This window comes from Arachis hypogaea, chromosome 20 (genome assembly GCF_003086295.3).
Source record: "Arachis hypogaea cultivar Tifrunner chromosome 20, arahy.Tifrunner.gnm2.J5K5, whole genome shotgun sequence".
NCBI lineage: Eukaryota > Viridiplantae > Streptophyta > Magnoliopsida > Fabales > Fabaceae > Arachis > Arachis hypogaea.
The window spans coordinates 19,463,588-19,480,601 of NC_092055.1; the positions used below are offsets into that span (position 1 = coordinate 19,463,588).

Genomic DNA, 17,014 nt, shown 5'->3' on the forward strand with positions numbered 1-17,014 from the left:
TTAAATAACTTGTAATTCAAGAAACTTCACACAAAGTAGTAAGAAATATCATACAAAACTTATTCTTATACTTGGGCTTAATCTAGAGTTTGGTTGTCACATTTATTTTAATGTGCTCTCGTGTTTCATTATGTTTTTTTGCTGATTCTATTGGCACAACTCTTCTAAGAGTTTGTCTCGGTATAGTTTCAATTTTTCTAGGCATTAATCTTGTTGTTCATAAAAAAGAGTTCGAAAAGTATTTCTAAGTCGCATTAACATTTGCCTTATAATTTTTCAAATAGATGTTATTTAATATTAATATTTTTCTAAAGTAAAAACTCAGGTACAGTCAATTTTACATAAAGTTGATAGTCGAAAACAATTAAATAATTTAATTAATTTGGCTAAAATTTTATAAACTTTACCTAAAATTTGCACTTGAGTTTTCAATTTTGCCTTTTTTATGTTTTGTAAGTTATAAAATAATTTAAACTTATAATTAATTAATAATAATTGTATTTTCATATAAATAGTAATATTGAGAATTTTAAAAGCATTTGTTCTCGTATTTTATGATTCTCTTATTTTATTTACCATAAAAAAAGAGAAGAAAAAAAAAAAAAAAAAAAACAACAGAAAGCCAACGTTGTTCTCTGCATTTTCTCTATTTTTAGCTCAATATTTTTTGGTAGTCCATGTGCGTGCATTCGCTTCCTCGAACGAAACCCTTGTTTTCTGACCTGCTTCTTCTCATTATTATTCTTCTTCTTCCTGTAGCCAAAACGACGCCGTCCCGCTTGGTTCTGCAGACAAACCCTAAAGATTTGAAAACCAGAGAGAGAGAGAGAGAAATTGGCATTTGGCATTGATGGATTGGTGAGTTGAATCGAACAAGAAGATCCAAGTGAGAGTGATCGGTTTGACGCGGTGATGGGTGCTGCGGGTTCCAAGCTCGAGAAGGCTCTCGGTGACCAATTCCCTGAAGGTGAACGTTACTTCGGCCTCGAGAATTTCGGCAACACTTGTTACTGCAACAGCGTTTTGCAGGTCATGAATCCGATTAATTTTCTTCTGTTTGTTCCTTTACTCTGTGTTTTGGTTTGTCACGTTGGAATTCCATCTTACACATGAAAAGCACGATTTTTTCTATCCAGGGAGGTTGATTTAGGCTTCTTTGTTATCTATAGACATTTTGATTCTTCAATGTTCATTAGTGCATATAGATTGTTATAATAGATTGTGAGAGGTTATCGATTAAGGGAAACGGATCCAGGATAATGTATTATTTTTGGTTCAGTTTGATTGAATTTTACCAACGAACAAAAAAGATGTGCATTGACATAAAAGATTAAAACTTTTACTTGTTCATTGGGAGAGGTTATTACTTTTAAAAGGAAATGCGGAGAATCTAATTGAAAGAGAGATAGGGAGATGTTTGAGGTTTGTCATATATCACAGCTTTGGAAGTAAAATTTATGAATTGATGGGAAGAATTCAAGTGACTCTCCATTAATTAAGCAAATGCTTTATATACAAGGTGTTTTCACAGTCTGGAATTTGAGGAATATAACTGACTATCTAACTAACTATAATGGTTTTTCAAATACTAACAAACTATCAAAATACAAGCTTAGTTCCTTGGACTTGTTGAATTTAAGCAGTCCTCTTTTATGGATGCGGAAAAATTGATTTGTCGAAGTTTCTTTTTCTGATGTTTATTATATCCAATGTAGCTATTTGGTTTGCCAATTTGAATTGTCTGCATCCGAGGTACGGTGGCTTAATAGCGAAGCTAATTAACTGTTCTGACTATTTGAAAGGGTACAGTAGCATAATGTCAGCTCGTAGGGCTTTCAGAATAGCCAGGCAGAGATCACTTGGTTTATCTGAACTTTTGGCTTGGTGTAGAGTTATTTTAAACCTGAAAGAATGTTGTTTGGATACTCAATATCTGTTGAGAATTCCCATTTAGATTCCTAATATTTTCTTTAGGTTCTTTGCTGATAAAGTGTACCTCCTTTATACAGGCACTGTACTTCTGTGTCCCATTTCGTGAACAATTGTTAGATTATTATGCAAATAACAAAAGCATGGCGGATGCAGAGGAAAATCTTTTAACTTGCCTAGCTGACTTATTTTCACAGGTAATGACTTAATGAGCGTAGAAAATTCTTGGTCTTTCTTGAATGAAACCACTATATTGATTGACTTGAGCATGATTTAGCATCAGAGGATTTGTATTCTTTTCACTGATTTTAAGAAAGGAACACATGTTGGGGTTACTTGAGTATCATTTGCAATAACAACCTTATACTCCATCAGCATCAACTATTTCTGGGGCCCTCTGTCATGCTATAAAGAAATTCATAATTCATATTCTTAGTAGTTAGAATCAAACTTGAACACCAGGAATTCATATAAAGATTTTTCTTATTTTTGTCTATATGTTGAGGAACAAAAAAAAGCTCCCTGCACACCAAAATAGCCACCAAATATGTGTATATTTACATGTGTTGTTTTATACATTTCAATACATTTTTCATATTTCAACATGTATTCTATACGGATGGCTGAATGGTGACTGAATTTTTGTGTACATATAGCATGGTTGATCGAGAAAACATGCGGTTTTGACCTAGAGAGCTGCATGCATCCGTTCAGTTGTTCCTTATAAAGAACATTGTGTCTATCTGCAGATCTAGTAAAGTTGATTAAGAAATGACCTATGTTTAATTTGTATCCCTAGTTTAACATTTATTGCCATTGGCTGTTTTTCTTCTGAGATATGAGAGATTGGCAGAGGGTTTGCTTCAATATATTTATGGTACATTCTATAGTAAATATGTTTTTGTCTATCTCTACATTTTGTTCATTTCTATTGATATGTAAGGACTTGGTAGATGTGATTGCATCATGCATGCATGTCTAGGTGTGTTTTGTTGGATGCTTCAGTATATAAGCCCTGTGCCTGTGAAATGGACAATTGCTTGAATGCACTTGTCTGCTTCATTTTCACTTAACATACAATTCTTTTGCTGTAGATAAGTTCCCAAAAGAAGAAAACTGGTGTGATTGCTCCCAAAAGATTTGTACAGAGGTTGAAAAAACAAAATGAACTCTTCCGCAGCTATATGCACCAGGTATGTGTTTAGACGGTCAAGAATGAACCAGAAGTCAAAGGATGATTAATCTAGAGATATATATGTGACTGTAAGAACATGGAATGTCATTTTGTGCATACAGGATTTTTGGCTTTTATATTTAAGGAAGACGCCATGCATACTGTGTTCATTTTGTAAATGTCCCTCTTTAGTTGCTTCTGATTAGTTAATCTTAGTAAAGGATGCTGTAATCTCTTTACTCTTTATTATAGTTCTCTAGATATATCACTAGTTAGATCTGGGTTACCCTTGCTAGTCACTTTGTCATTCTTGACAGTAAAATGATTTTAGAGTTATAGTTAAACTTGAAAGCAACATGTTGAACTGGGAATTCTTTTGACTATATCATAAGATGATGACCTGTTAAAATGATCACGGCCAGACATATTTTCCCTCTGTAGAAAAGTAGATAAACATGAAGATCTGTAGTTGAATTGATACATGTTCATGTTTCTATTGGTTAGTATATAGGTTGTGCGAAATGTAATAATTTCAAATCTATATATGGCAGCTAGGCTGCATAATGGCAATTTGATAAGTTCAAACAAGGTTGTGTGCCTCAATTTGTTTATAGACATCTCCTTCCTAATCTTAGTTCTCTACAAGAGCATGGCATTATTTATTTATCAAATGTGATGTTATTTCTCTACTAGACTCAATATACTGTTTGTTGCATGATGTTTCATATTTGTCCTATTCTCTAGGGAAAGTAATTTTAAAGCAGTACTATCATTGTGACTTTATCATTTTGGTAGGATGCCCATGAATTCTTGAACTTTTTGTTGAATGAACTTGTCGACATTTTGGAGAAAGAGGCCCAGTCTGCAAAAGATGATCAAGATCCATTACCGCCTTCTGAAAAGGTTGCAAATGGGCCTATAGCTGGTCCAGTTAATGGCACCAAGAAAGAGCCTTTAGTTACTTGGGTTCATAAAAACTTTCAGGTGACCTTGATCTGCCCATTTAATGTTTTCATTTATTCATGTTGCTTGCTCCAGCAGTGAAAATTATCGTAAATTTGTCTGCAGGGAATACTCACCAATGAGACAAGGTGCCTACAATGCGAAACAGTGACTGCTAGGGATGAAACCTTTTTTGACCTGAGCCTCGACATTGAACAGAACAGTTCAATTACAAGCTGTTTGAAAAACTTCAGTTCAACAGAGACATTAAATGCCGAAGATAAATTTTTTTGTGACAAATGCTGCAGGTATATAGCTTTTCATGGCACAGATTATGTTTAGTATTATGAGAAGAGCATACATGTTATTTGTGTGTGTGTGTGTTGAAAACAGTAGCTGATATTTTTTTTGTGTGAACTCTTCTGAAGGTAAATTGGGAGTTCAACCATTTCCATTTGAGTGCATTGCTGAGTCATGCTACTTCTTGTTTGATCAATTTTTCTGTGTAGAGTTGTTTAAACGGCTTAATTTATTTGGCTCCTTTTGCTAGAAAATAAGTTGGCATCTGTTTTTTGCCTATACCATAAAGTATCCTGGTTTGGGATATATGGTTGTGATCTAACATTATGAGAGAAAAATCAAAGTACCAAACCAAGACAAGTTCACCTTCCTTTGAAAATAGATATTTATCTTAAAGTGTGTAAAATGTAAACATTATCTGCTTTAATTTTGTGTCCTTTTACTGTTCTGGTAATGAAGTTGCAATTTTCCTCTTGTCATGTTAGTTTGCAAGAAGCTCAGAAGAGGATGAAGATAAAGAAACCACCTCAAATCTTGGTCATCCATCTAAAACGGTTTAAGTATATTGAACAGCTTGGCCGCTACAAGAAGTTATCTTACCGGGTTGTCTTCCCCCTTGAGCTGAAGCTGAGTGATACCGTTGAAGATGCAGACATTGAGTATTCTCTGTTTGCAGTAGTTGTCCATGTTGGTAGTGGCCCTAACCATGGCCATTATGTTAGCCTTGTGAAAAGCCATAACCACTGGTTATTTTTTGACGACGAAAATGTTGAGATGATAGATGAGTCAGCCGTTCAGACATTTTTTGGGTCATCACAGGAATATTCCAGTAATACAGACCATGGTTACATTTTGTTCTACGAGAGCACAGCCTCTGGTCACAAGAGTTAGATGGAGGAGTTTTTTTAGATACCTGAATCATTTGAACTTGTCTCTTTTTCCTCTGTCTTCTGTTTATTGTTAATTAATTTTCTTTTTTCTTTTTTTTTTTAAAACCATTTTCCCATTCAACCTGTTTGAGGAGTTGTTATTCATCCTCGATAGGATAAGGGTTGTGAAAATGTATACTTAAATTGATGGAATGTACAGTGGATAGTGGAAGCATGGTTTTTTTTCCCTTCCCACAATAAGAGTAGATAGAGCAGTATATATATGGCAAGAGAGTATTTCACGGACCATGTATTCATGGTATCAAATGTTTAATCGAACATTAGATACACAATTCACAATTCAATGGCAATTTCAACTCATGGTAATTTTTCTGTATTACAATAGTTTGCTAGGGTCTTGTCTCATCAATAAAATCTATCTACCCGGTAATCGTTATCTAGTGACTAGAATGCAGGGATAATAGCTTTATAAGTTTATCCAAAATAAATCGATGCAGGGCTTCAGCTCCATCTCCACTTGGCATCACTTCTCAATTTTAATGCGAAATTATTGAAGCAACTAAAACCAAAACTTACCTATAGATTAAAAATTTATAAAAGAGGGTATCTAGGAACTAAACAAATGAGTTAGTTTACTTTTATCAACATTGCTACTCATCTTTTAAATACTATTCTTCACTCACTCGGCCTTTAAATCTAACATTTTATTATTTTATTTTTTAATTAATCATAATTTTTATTTTTAAGAAACTACTACTATTTTTATTTAATTTAAATTTTATAATCATTATACTTAGCACTATAACAATAGTAACCACCTCTAATTCAAATTTTGTTTGGAGAAGGTGAATATTAAAAAAGAGATAGCGATAGCAGTGGATAATAATAATATCGTGGGATGGATTGAAGGAAGATAACAAGCTGGTTGGAGAGTATAGTCACAATAAAGAATGAAAGATTGGTGAGATGGGAATATGAAGAATAAATTATAGCTTGAAGATGGAATCAGGTGCAAGAAAGATGGGGAGTAATCTTGAGCAACTATCAAGATGCATTTTCGAAAGGTAGAAGTATATTATTGATAATTTCCCTTGTTTGTATGCATTAGGAACTTATCTATGTTGTTGTTTTACATTAGCTGTTTTTCGAATTGTTTCATAATATATCTAAACTAATAAAATAACATAGAAAATATTTTTAGTACACATCTAAAATTCGTTTAAATTTGTGCTTTTTAACATAAATAATTTTTATAATAAGATAACACATAAAATACATTTGGTACACATCCAAAATTCGTTTAAATTCGTGTTTATATTTTTCTTAACATAAATAATTTTTTAACACATCTAAAGTTATAAGATTGCTCACTAAATAATTTTTTAACACATCCGAAACTCATCTAAAAATAATTGTGTTTATTACTCGTTATATAATCATATTGTTATATCGAAAATAATATTTTCGATAAAGATGTTATTGAATTTTTTGACAAGCCAATATTCGACAAGTTAGACTTCGATCATTGTCAAGTGCCAAAATATTTGGATCAACCTCTAAATATATGTTAGAATTAACTTTGGATTGGAGCTAATGGGTACTCCGTTAGGTACTCTCTATTAATTGATTGACGTAATTGTGAAAATTGAAGAGGCAAACTCAATGGAGGTCAGCTGATCGAAGAAGAGGTTACTGGTATGAAAGATGGTAGACAGAAAACTGAATCGAAGGCAAAAGTTTCAATCTTTAAAGTAATTTGTTAGTTGAAAAAAGAAGTGAAGATTAACTACATAGGATTCATCAAAATGGTCAATCGATGAAGGAGAGGATTTTAATCGACTAGGACTCATCAAGAAAGAGTGAAGCAATCGAAGAAGTGAAAAAATTAATAAGTGAAGATGGTTAGTGGCAGTTACAGACGGCACTCAAGGAGAGCGGGAACAGTTATTCAAGGACGTGGAAGTTATATCTGAATTTGATTGAAGACTTCTATAAATACGTGAAAGATCGAAGGAACAATGGTTAGAATCTTTCCAGAGAAAACACTCACACTCACTCACATCCCAGCGACTTTCTGAGTCAGTCAAGAGTCTTTTTCTTTGAAGAGTTCCTTCCATATCTTTACTTTTCATTTAAATTTCCTGCAACTTTTCTTTCCATGCAATTTATCTTCTTTGCAATTTCATTTCGATCCCTTTAAATTCAGCAACTTTTATCCTTTCCAGTCTTTACCTTTCAATTTAGTTTTTATTTTTCCAAACACTTTTCTTTTATTTAATTTGATTTTCCTTTTATTCAAGACATTTAAATTTTATTGTTCACTTTGAATTTCTGCAAAGCTTAGTTCCTTCTTCTTTGTCATTGTCAAAGGCATGAATTTTGATGCAAAATAAAACTGGTACTCACAAAGAGGAGTAGATTTCGCTCACAGACCATTAGATATTGAACCACCTTCGATTTGATAAAAATCGACAAAATAAATTGGCACGCCCAGTGGAACAGTTTTAAAATTTAATTGTGTCAAAATTTGTTGTTTTCAACTGTTGCATTGTGCATGTAGTGTTGATATTTGGTGCATGCGATCAAGAAGTGGTAGAATTGTTACCATGTCTGACGAAGTTTCAAATGGCAATGTAGAAACAAGTAATAATGCCCCAATAATTGCTACACAAATTTCTGCAAATTTGATTCCACATGCAGAGTATAATTCTGGGGAGAATATTGCAGTTGTTAATGCAAGTGTTGGTGGTAGTGGGCGAAATTCACGCTCTTGGATCACCCCAGTGCAGAATCAATCGCAAGTAACCACAGGTTGGCTTCCATTTGGCCTTCCTCCTGGCTATATGCCTCCTAATTCCTATGGGCAGTTATACATTTTCAGTCAGATTTGGAAATGTGCCAGGTACGATTTCTAACCAACTTTCTTTCTCATATCTCGATGTTAATTGAGATTATCAAGTGGGCTCCTTGTCGAATAATTTAGAATCGATGGATGAGTTTCGACAATATATTGACGGAAGCCATCATGATTTAGTCAACCTGTTGACTCACCATATGACTACTATTCTGAATCCTAGCTGACAATGAGTCAAAATATGATCGACTGGTTAAACAAGTCGAGAGAATTGCTCGAATTGACGATTATGACGAGGGACAGCCTATTCCCCAAGATTTGGTAGTAGACCAGGAGAACGTAGGATATAATGAGGAGAATGTATTTAACAATCCTGAAAGGGAAGAAAATATCCCTTATCTCGGTCGACGAGATCAAAATGTTGATGAAGTTTTGAATAGACTTCACACACAGCGTGGATATCATTATCAGGTGACAAAGATTGTCGAGGATGTCCTCAATGGAATGGGTATCAACGTGAGTCTCATGCATCGACCGTATTTTGTTTCTGCTTTTCCTTCTGCAGTGCAAATGACAGAAGTGTTAATGGGTGTAAAAAATCCTAAAATAATTACAAAATTTGCAGGAGAGGCTGGAGAGTCAACTGTCGAGCATATAATGAAAACCTGAGAATGAAGTTTTTTCCTACTTCATTAACAAAAAATGCTTTCACTTGGTTTTCAAATCTGAGACCCAGTTCGATTTTAACGTGGGAACAATTGGAAAATGCTTTTCATGCTCAATTTTATAGAGCAGAATTAAATGTCTCGTTGATAGATTTGCTTGCAATAGAACGAGATGATGGAGAATCGATAGATGACTATATAATTCGATTAAAAAATGCTCGCAATCGATGTTATATGTCGGTCCCTGAAAGCGAGATCGTCAAAATAGCCATCAAAGGTCTTGGCTTGTATATACGTCGAAAATTACTCAATATGCATTTTCCTGATTTAGCCTATTTGGTTGAGAGAGTTCGACAAGTCGAAAAAATAAAAGAAGAAAAGAAGAAAGAAAGAGAAATGGTTGAATATGAGTTTGTCGAAAACAATATTCAATGATGATAAGTATTTTTGCTTTTGTCCATCTAGCAAAAAAAATCATAAAAAATAATATTTTCGACAAGATATTGTTGAATTCTTCGACAAGCCAATGTTCGACAAATTTGAACTTTATCAAGTTACAGGTACATATTGGAACACTTTAAAAAGAATTGCTACTCTATTAAGGTATGTACAAGTATGTCTGTAAAAAGAAGTTATTGAGAAGCGGTTATTGGCAGTTGTTAGATATAACTGTGGAAAAGAGAAAAATCTTTATTCAACTTTAAAACTTTATAAAGTTGATCAAATTTCAAATAAGAAAAAATTTCTCTGTTCACTTTGGAAATTGTGAAGTTGGAAGTTTTAAAAAAAATTTTGATTATGATATTTTCGAATCATCAAATATGACATCTCTCTAACCACAATGATCCGAGAAGGAAAAGGAAAATTACCATGATCTGGATAATATGTTGTCATAAAAAATTCGATGAGGTATCGAAAATGAATACGGCTGAAAATATTCAACAAAATGTCGAAGATCCAATAGTTCGACAAACAGCCACTTTGCCTCAAGAGTTCGAAAACAAATACTTGGGGGCATTTCTTATATTCAAGATAATCTTTCTTCGGTAAATTGAAAAAAATTTATTATCCTTGCCTCTTCAAGAATGACATGATGCTTCACCAATATTTTGTCATGTACTACGTGAAAATATTTGTGAAAATTTGTACAATATATGAAATTGATCAAATAATTATTTGGGGCCAGTTTCAAATTGATCAAGCCATTGAAGATCAGTTTCGACAAAGAAGAGCTATTGGGGTTGGATGGATCAAGAATTGGTAAGAGTTTGGTCATGGAGAAAATGAGAGAATATCAACAGCAACAGGCTCGATGCAGTTATTTTGGTCGAAGCCGTGATAGAAATACCATCTTTTTAAGATCGAATTGGTGATAATCAAAGTGGTCGACAGTTGCATCGTGTTCCTTCTACTTCGACTGATTGAGGTAAAGCATATGGATTAACTATGTCGAGAAAATTTTTGAAGAAGAAGACGAAGAAATGACTGGTACCGCTCTCAAAAATATTGAATAATAGTAAGTATTTATATTTTCTTCCTTCTAATCGAAAAAAATAAATACTTAGGGGGTATTTGTTATATCGAAAATAATATTTTCGATAGAGATGTTATTGAATTTTTTGACAAGTCAATGTTCGACAAGTTAGAGTTCGATCATTGCCAAGTACCAAAATATTTGGATCAACCTCCAAATATATGTTAGAATTAACTTTAGATTGGAGCCAATGAGGTACTCCGTTAGGTACTCTCTATTAATCGATTAACGTAAATGTGGAAATCGAAGAGGCAGACTCGATGCAGGTCAGTTGATCGAAGAAGAGGTTACTGGTATCGAAGATGGTAGACAGAAAATCGAATCGAAGGCAAAAGTTTCAATCTCTAAAGCAATTTGTTAGTTGAAAAAAGAAGTGAAGATTAACTACATAGAATTCATCGAGGATGGTCAATCGATGAAGGAGAGGATTTTGATCGACTAGGACTCATCAAGAAAGAGTGAAGCAATCGAAGAAGTGAAAAAAGTTAATAAGTGAAGATGGTTAGTGGCAGTTACAGACGACACTCAAGGAGAGCGAGAACAGTTATTCAAGGATTAACGCACGTGAAAGTTATATCTGAATTTGATTGAAGACTTCTATAAATACGTGAAAGATCGAAAGAACAAAGGTTGGAATCTTTTCAGAGAAAAACACTCACATTCACTCACATCCCAACGACTTTCTAGGTCAGTCAAGAGTATTTTTCTTTGAAGAGTTCCTTTCATATCTTTACTTTTCATTTAAATTCCCTACAACTTTTCTTTCCATGCAATATATCTTCTTTGTAATATCATTTCGATCCCTTTAAATTCAGCAACTTTTATCATTTCCAGTCTTTACCTTTCAATTGTCCTTTATTTTTCCAAACTTTTTCTTTATTTAATTTGATTTCCCTTTTATTCAAGACATTTAAATTTTATTGTTCACTTTGAATTTCTGCAAAGCTTGGTTCCTTCTTCTTCGTCATTGTTAAAGACATGGATTTTGATGCAAAATAAAACTGATACCCACAAAAAGGAGTAAGTTTCGCTCCCAGACCATTTAGATATTGAACCACCTTCGATTTGCTAAAAAGTCAACAAAAAAAATGATTTTGATAGTATTATTTTAATTTAGTTTGTTATTTTTGTTTTATTAGGTTTAAATTTAAATATTCTAAATTCAAGAAGATATGATTTTAAAGTTTAAATATATGAGAGAGAATTGAGACACAATATCTAAAAATAATTATTATAATTATCTTGTTAAATTTTTATAGATAAATAGTTGATTAAAAGATAAATTTTAATAGATACCTAATTGCACTACACTTTTATTTAAACCAAAAAGAACAAAAATTAGGTTTCCTTTTTAATAAAAGTAATTTTATAGTTTGTTTTGTTTTAACTTTTATCAGGTGTGCATCAGTTCTCAATATAAAAGATATATTAAAATAAAATTATTTTAAAAGTTTTTTTTATTGTATTTTATCTCTGTATATTACATCCATCAAGTGTACATCATCAATCACCGAACACCAAGAACGGCGGAATGAAATGAGACTAATGAATATTCCCATATAAGTATAAAAGTACACATCGAGAAACAAGTGCGCAAGTAGCTAGGATAGATAGATTCTGTGCAAATGTAGAACTAATAAGAGCGAAACAAATGAGAGCTATAAAATGTTCGAGGTTGACCCAAGCCTTTCAGATACTAGTAATCAAGCATGGAGGAAGACAAATTTAAATGAAGAGTACTTACAAAATAATATTAATATTAGGGAAGCTCTATGTTGAGGATAGGGATGAACATCCAGAAGTCTAGATCTGATGTGGATGAGTTGTTGGGACGTATGTGAGAGAACAGATTCTGCCAAACGGTGGAATCAGGGACGGATCCAAAAAGTTTAATATAGAGGGGTCGGATTTTAGATAATTTTTTTATTTCATAAAAATAATTAACATATAATTATTAGAGTTAGTTTTTTAAAAGATTTATCAATATATATATAATTATAAATTTGTTTCATAATTTTATTTTTAATATGATAGTTATATAAAAGAAATATAACAATATCAATAGTACATTATAAAATTATAAAGTACCAATAATTTATAGCGTGTTTAGTTAAAAATTATCACATATCTTATTAATTAAAATTAATTCTTTTAAAGATTTTAAAAAAATTGAAAATAAATGATAAATTATTAATTATTTGAAAGACACAATACCTTTATAGAATACAAGATATAAGATATTTTTATAAAAGCTTTTCTTTCAACAACATAAATTTAGAATAAAAATAAGTATTTTTTTTATAAGAAAAGAATATCTAAAGTGTGATTACCAAAATATAACTACGTAAGTTATTATTAATATAATAATATAAATTTTAAATATATTAATATAAAATAAATAAATAATTTTTTTAAATAAATATAGAGATTATTATATAAAAACTAATTTGAAAGTTACTTGAGGGTATGATATTAAATTAGTTAAGTGAAAAATATTAGTGAATTAAATAATTAAGGCATAAATCTATCACATAATGAAAAATAATATATATAAAAATACTAAATTATATAATATTTTTTATTTTTTTAAATACATATCTCATGTATAAATATAGTTTCTAAAAATTTTGGGGCCGAGACCACTACTCGCCCCCTCTAGATCCGTTGTGGAACCCATGTCAAAAGGCTATTAGAATCAGGTGGGTTCAGATAGTATGTCTCTTGTCAGATAATTGAAGATCTAATGAAAGATGGTTAATGCTTAATGGCACGTGCTTTCGTTTTCGGCCAATAGGCTTGGGAAGATGCTATTTTTTTATTTTATATAGGCTGAAGTTTTTGGTCTCGCCAAAAGATGAAGTTATCCCAACATTTTATCATTTTTGTATTCGTATATTGTTGTTTCGGACTACCAAAAAAAAAAATAGTTTGATCAAATATCTATCGTGTTTTTTATTTTTAATCCACACACTTGTTCACTAATTATATTTTATCATTTTTATTTTTTTTAAATAAAGTTTGTTTTCATAAGATATTTAAAATTTTGAAATTATAAATCATAATATCATTATCAAGGTTATTTTCAAAATTGATGAGAAGATATTATCATCATTATGATTAATATTGTGATATTGTTAAGGTGAAGGAGAGGAAAAATTATTATTATTATTATTATTATTATGATTATTATTATTATTATTAAAAGGTTTTGTTCCTATCAATAATTTATTTAAAATTTTTTATGATTGTTATGATTAGTGTGAAATATGCTAAATGTAATGATGAAGTTTACTAGAATAAATTTAATCTTAAAGATTTAATCTTATTAATGTTAGCATGTTTTGGATATTATTATGACTAATTTTTATACAATATGATATATTTTATTGTAGTTATTTTTTATTAAAGGAAATAATAATTTATTTAATTAGTCACTGTTAGTAATTTTTTGAGTAATTTACGTTAATAGATTATTTAGACACTCTTAAAGTCTCAAACTTTTAATTTATTTTTTTTTGTTTTTTGTTAGGAAACTTTTAATCTTTTTGGTAGCAACTTGTTTTGTTGGGTATACCACTTTGAACACTCATGACTTATATAATTATTAGGGGGCAGGGACACCTTCATATTTTGGCCAGCCCAAAAAATTTAGTCTATATATATAAAATAAAAAAAAAAAGTATCCTCCCAAGTTCATTGATCAAAAACAAAAGTTCGTGCCATTAAGTATTAACCATCTTTCATTAGATTTTTAATCATATGACATAAGAGACATACTATTGTGAAATAAATAAGAAAGATGTTCTAAATATAAAATAAAGATATCTAACTAGAAGACTCTAATATTAATATAATTAGCTCAATAAAGATGATTCATATATTTATATATAGTAATAAAAAGAGAGAGAGAAAAACTATCTATAAAGAGAGAGTGATATTTTATTGCTTCTGTGTGTGTTGTACGTAAGGCTATGAAGCCTTATTTATAGCTGTACAAATTAACCTCTATTAAAGATTGGTCTTCAAATTTCTCTCTTGAAAACTTCAGCCTTGTGGAAAAATGGGCATCCACCTAGGTTATCTTATCACAACACTCCCCCTTGGATGACCATTTAGGATAATTGCCTCGTTAAAACCTTACTAAAGAAAAACCCAGTGGGAAAAAATCTGACCAAGGAAAAAAGAGTACAGTCTCCCCCTTTTGCTGACATTATTTTATATCTCGAAATCGGCGCATCCCAATCTGATGTACCAATCTTTCAAAAGAAGATTTTGGGAGTGACTTTGTGAATAAATCTGCCAGATTATCACTTAAGCGGATCTGTTAGACATCAATTGCCCCTTGATTTTGAAGATCATGAGTGAAGAAGAATTTGGGAGAAATATGTTTTGTTCTATCACCTTTGATATATCCGCCTTTAAGTTGAGCAATACATGCTGTATTATCTTCAAACAGGACAGTTGGAGCTATCTTCTGATCAATCAGTCCACATGATGACAGAATATATTGGATCACACTCCTCAGCCAAAAACACTCGCGACTAGCTTCATGTATCGCTAGTATTTCAGCATGATTAGAGGAGGTTGCTGCTATCGTCTGTTTCGTGGACCTCCATGATATAGCTGTTCCACCATATGTAAACAGGTATCCTGTTTGAGATCTCCCTTTATGTGGATCAGACAAGTATCCAGCATCTGCATAACCAACTAGTTATGACTTGGATCCATAAGGATAGAACAATCCCAAATCAACCGTTCTATGAAGATATCGAAAGATTTGTTTGATTCCACTCCAATGTCTTCTGGTTGGAGAGGAACTATACCTTGCTAGTAAGTTCACAGCAAATGATATATCGGGTCGTGTATTATTAGCAAGATACATTAGCGCTCCAATGGCACTAAGATATGGTACTTCAGGACCAAGGATATCTTCATTCTCTTCTTTAGGACGGAATTGATCTTTCTCCACACCCAAAGATCTTACGATCATTGGGGTACTTAATGGATGTGACTTATCCATATAAAATCTTTTCAAGATCTTCTCTGTGTATGTTGTTTGATGAATAAAGATCCCATTTTTTATATGCTCGATCTGCAGGCCGAGACAAAATTTAGTTCTTCCAAGATTTTTCATCTCAAACTCTTCTTTTAGAGTTTTTATAATCGTTGGAATCTCTTCAAGAGTCCCAACGATATTTAAATCATCAACGTACACAGCAATTATAATGAATCCAGATGCGGATTTCTTTATGAAAACACATGGACAGATATCATCATTCTTGAATCCATTTTTGGCCAGATACTCAGTAAGACGATTATACCACATTCGTCCAAATTGCTTTAGACCATATAAAGATCTTTGCAATTTGACTGAGTATAACCCTTGCGAATATTCATTGGATGGTTTAGATATCTTTAATCCTTCAGGGACTTTCATATAGATATCACGATCTAATGATCCGTATAAATAGACTGTTACCACATCCATTAAATGCATATGCTGTTTATGATATGTAGATAAACTGACCAAATAACGCAATGTTATCGCATCCACTACAGGGGAATACGTTTCTTCATAATCTATACCAGGCCTTTGTGAAAAACCTTGTGCCACAAGTCGGGCTTTATAGCGCACAACTTCATTTTTCTCATTTCGCTTTCTCACAAATACCCACCGGTATCCAACAGGTTTTACATCTTCTGGTGTACGGACTACAGGTCCGAAGACTTCACGTTTTGCAAGTGAGTCTAATTCAGCCTTCATGGCTTCTTTCCATTTTGGCCAATTATTCCTTTGTCGACATTCTTCGACTGATCTTGGTTCAAGATCCTTACTTTCATGCATGATATTCAATGCCACATTATATGCAAATATTTCATTGACAATTGTCTTATTTCGGTCTCATTTCTCTCCTGTAAAGACATAATTTATCAAGATCTCATCATTTTCACAATTTTCAAGTACCTGAACGTCTTCTGGCGTTATATCAGAATTTTGGACAACTGCAGGTGTCTCTACTATGTCTTTTTCAACAGGAATAGTATTTACCTCTTTTCTCTTTCGAGGATTTTTATCTTTGGAACCGACAGGCCAGCCACGCTTCTGGCGTGTATTTGCTTCAGTGGCTATTTGTCCTACTGGGACATCAATTCGAATTGGGGCATTTTTCACCCTGCCACGCTTCTGGCGTGAATATGCTTCATTGGCTACTTGTCCTACTGGGACATCAATTCGAATTGGGGCATTTTCCGCTGGTATATAAGATTTGGTTATCCTCTTTGTATCGGAAAATGCATCAGGCAATTCATTTGCTATTCTTCGCAAATGTATAATCTTTTGAACTTCTAGTTCACATTGCCCTGATCGAGGATCTAAATGCATCAACGATGATGCATTCCAATTAAGTTCCTTTTCAGGAAACTTATTCTCTCCCCCTAATGTTGGAAATTTTGATTCATCAAAATGACAATCTGCAAATCGGGCTTTAAATACATCTCCAGTTTGTATCTCAAGATACCTCACTATAGAGGGAGAATCATATCCAACATATATCCCCAATTTTCTTTGGGGTCCCATTTTGGTGCGATTAGGTGGTGCAATGGGAACATATATCGCACACCCAAATATTCTTAAATGGGAAACATTTGGCTGCTGGTCAAAAGCTAATTGCATAGGAGAAAACTTATGGTAACTCGTTGGCCTCAAACGAATAAGTGCTGCGGCAT

At 32.5% G+C, this 17,014-nt stretch overlaps 1 protein-coding gene across 1 annotated transcript; it reads left to right on the plus strand.

Moving 5' to 3' along the window:
- Positions 1–537: 537 nt before the first annotated feature.
- Positions 538–5,601, plus strand: LOC112784051 (ubiquitin carboxyl-terminal hydrolase 4). Its single transcript, XM_025827146.3, has 6 exons — positions 538–1,029; positions 2,010–2,126; positions 3,024–3,122; positions 3,899–4,087; positions 4,172–4,353; positions 4,831–5,601. Exons 1-6 carry the CDS (start codon positions 913–915, stop codon positions 5,234–5,236), a joined length of 1,110 nt encoding a protein of 369 aa, XP_025682931.1. The 5' UTR covers positions 538–912; the 3' UTR covers positions 5,237–5,601.
- Positions 5,602–17,014: the final 11,413 nt, after the last annotated feature.

Coding starts and splice junctions, on each gene's coding strand:
- LOC112784051 (XM_025827146.3), top strand. CDS start 913: ATGGGTGCTGCGGGTTCCAAGCTCGAGAAGGCTCTCGGTGACCAATTC. Junction 1,030..2,009: donor ACTGCAACAGCGTTTTGCAG/GTCATGAATCCG, acceptor TCCTTTATACAG/GCACTGTACTTCTGTGTCCC. Junction 3,123..3,898: donor TCCGCAGCTATATGCACCAG/GTATGTGTTTAG, acceptor TCATTTTGGTAG/GATGCCCATGAATTCTTGAA.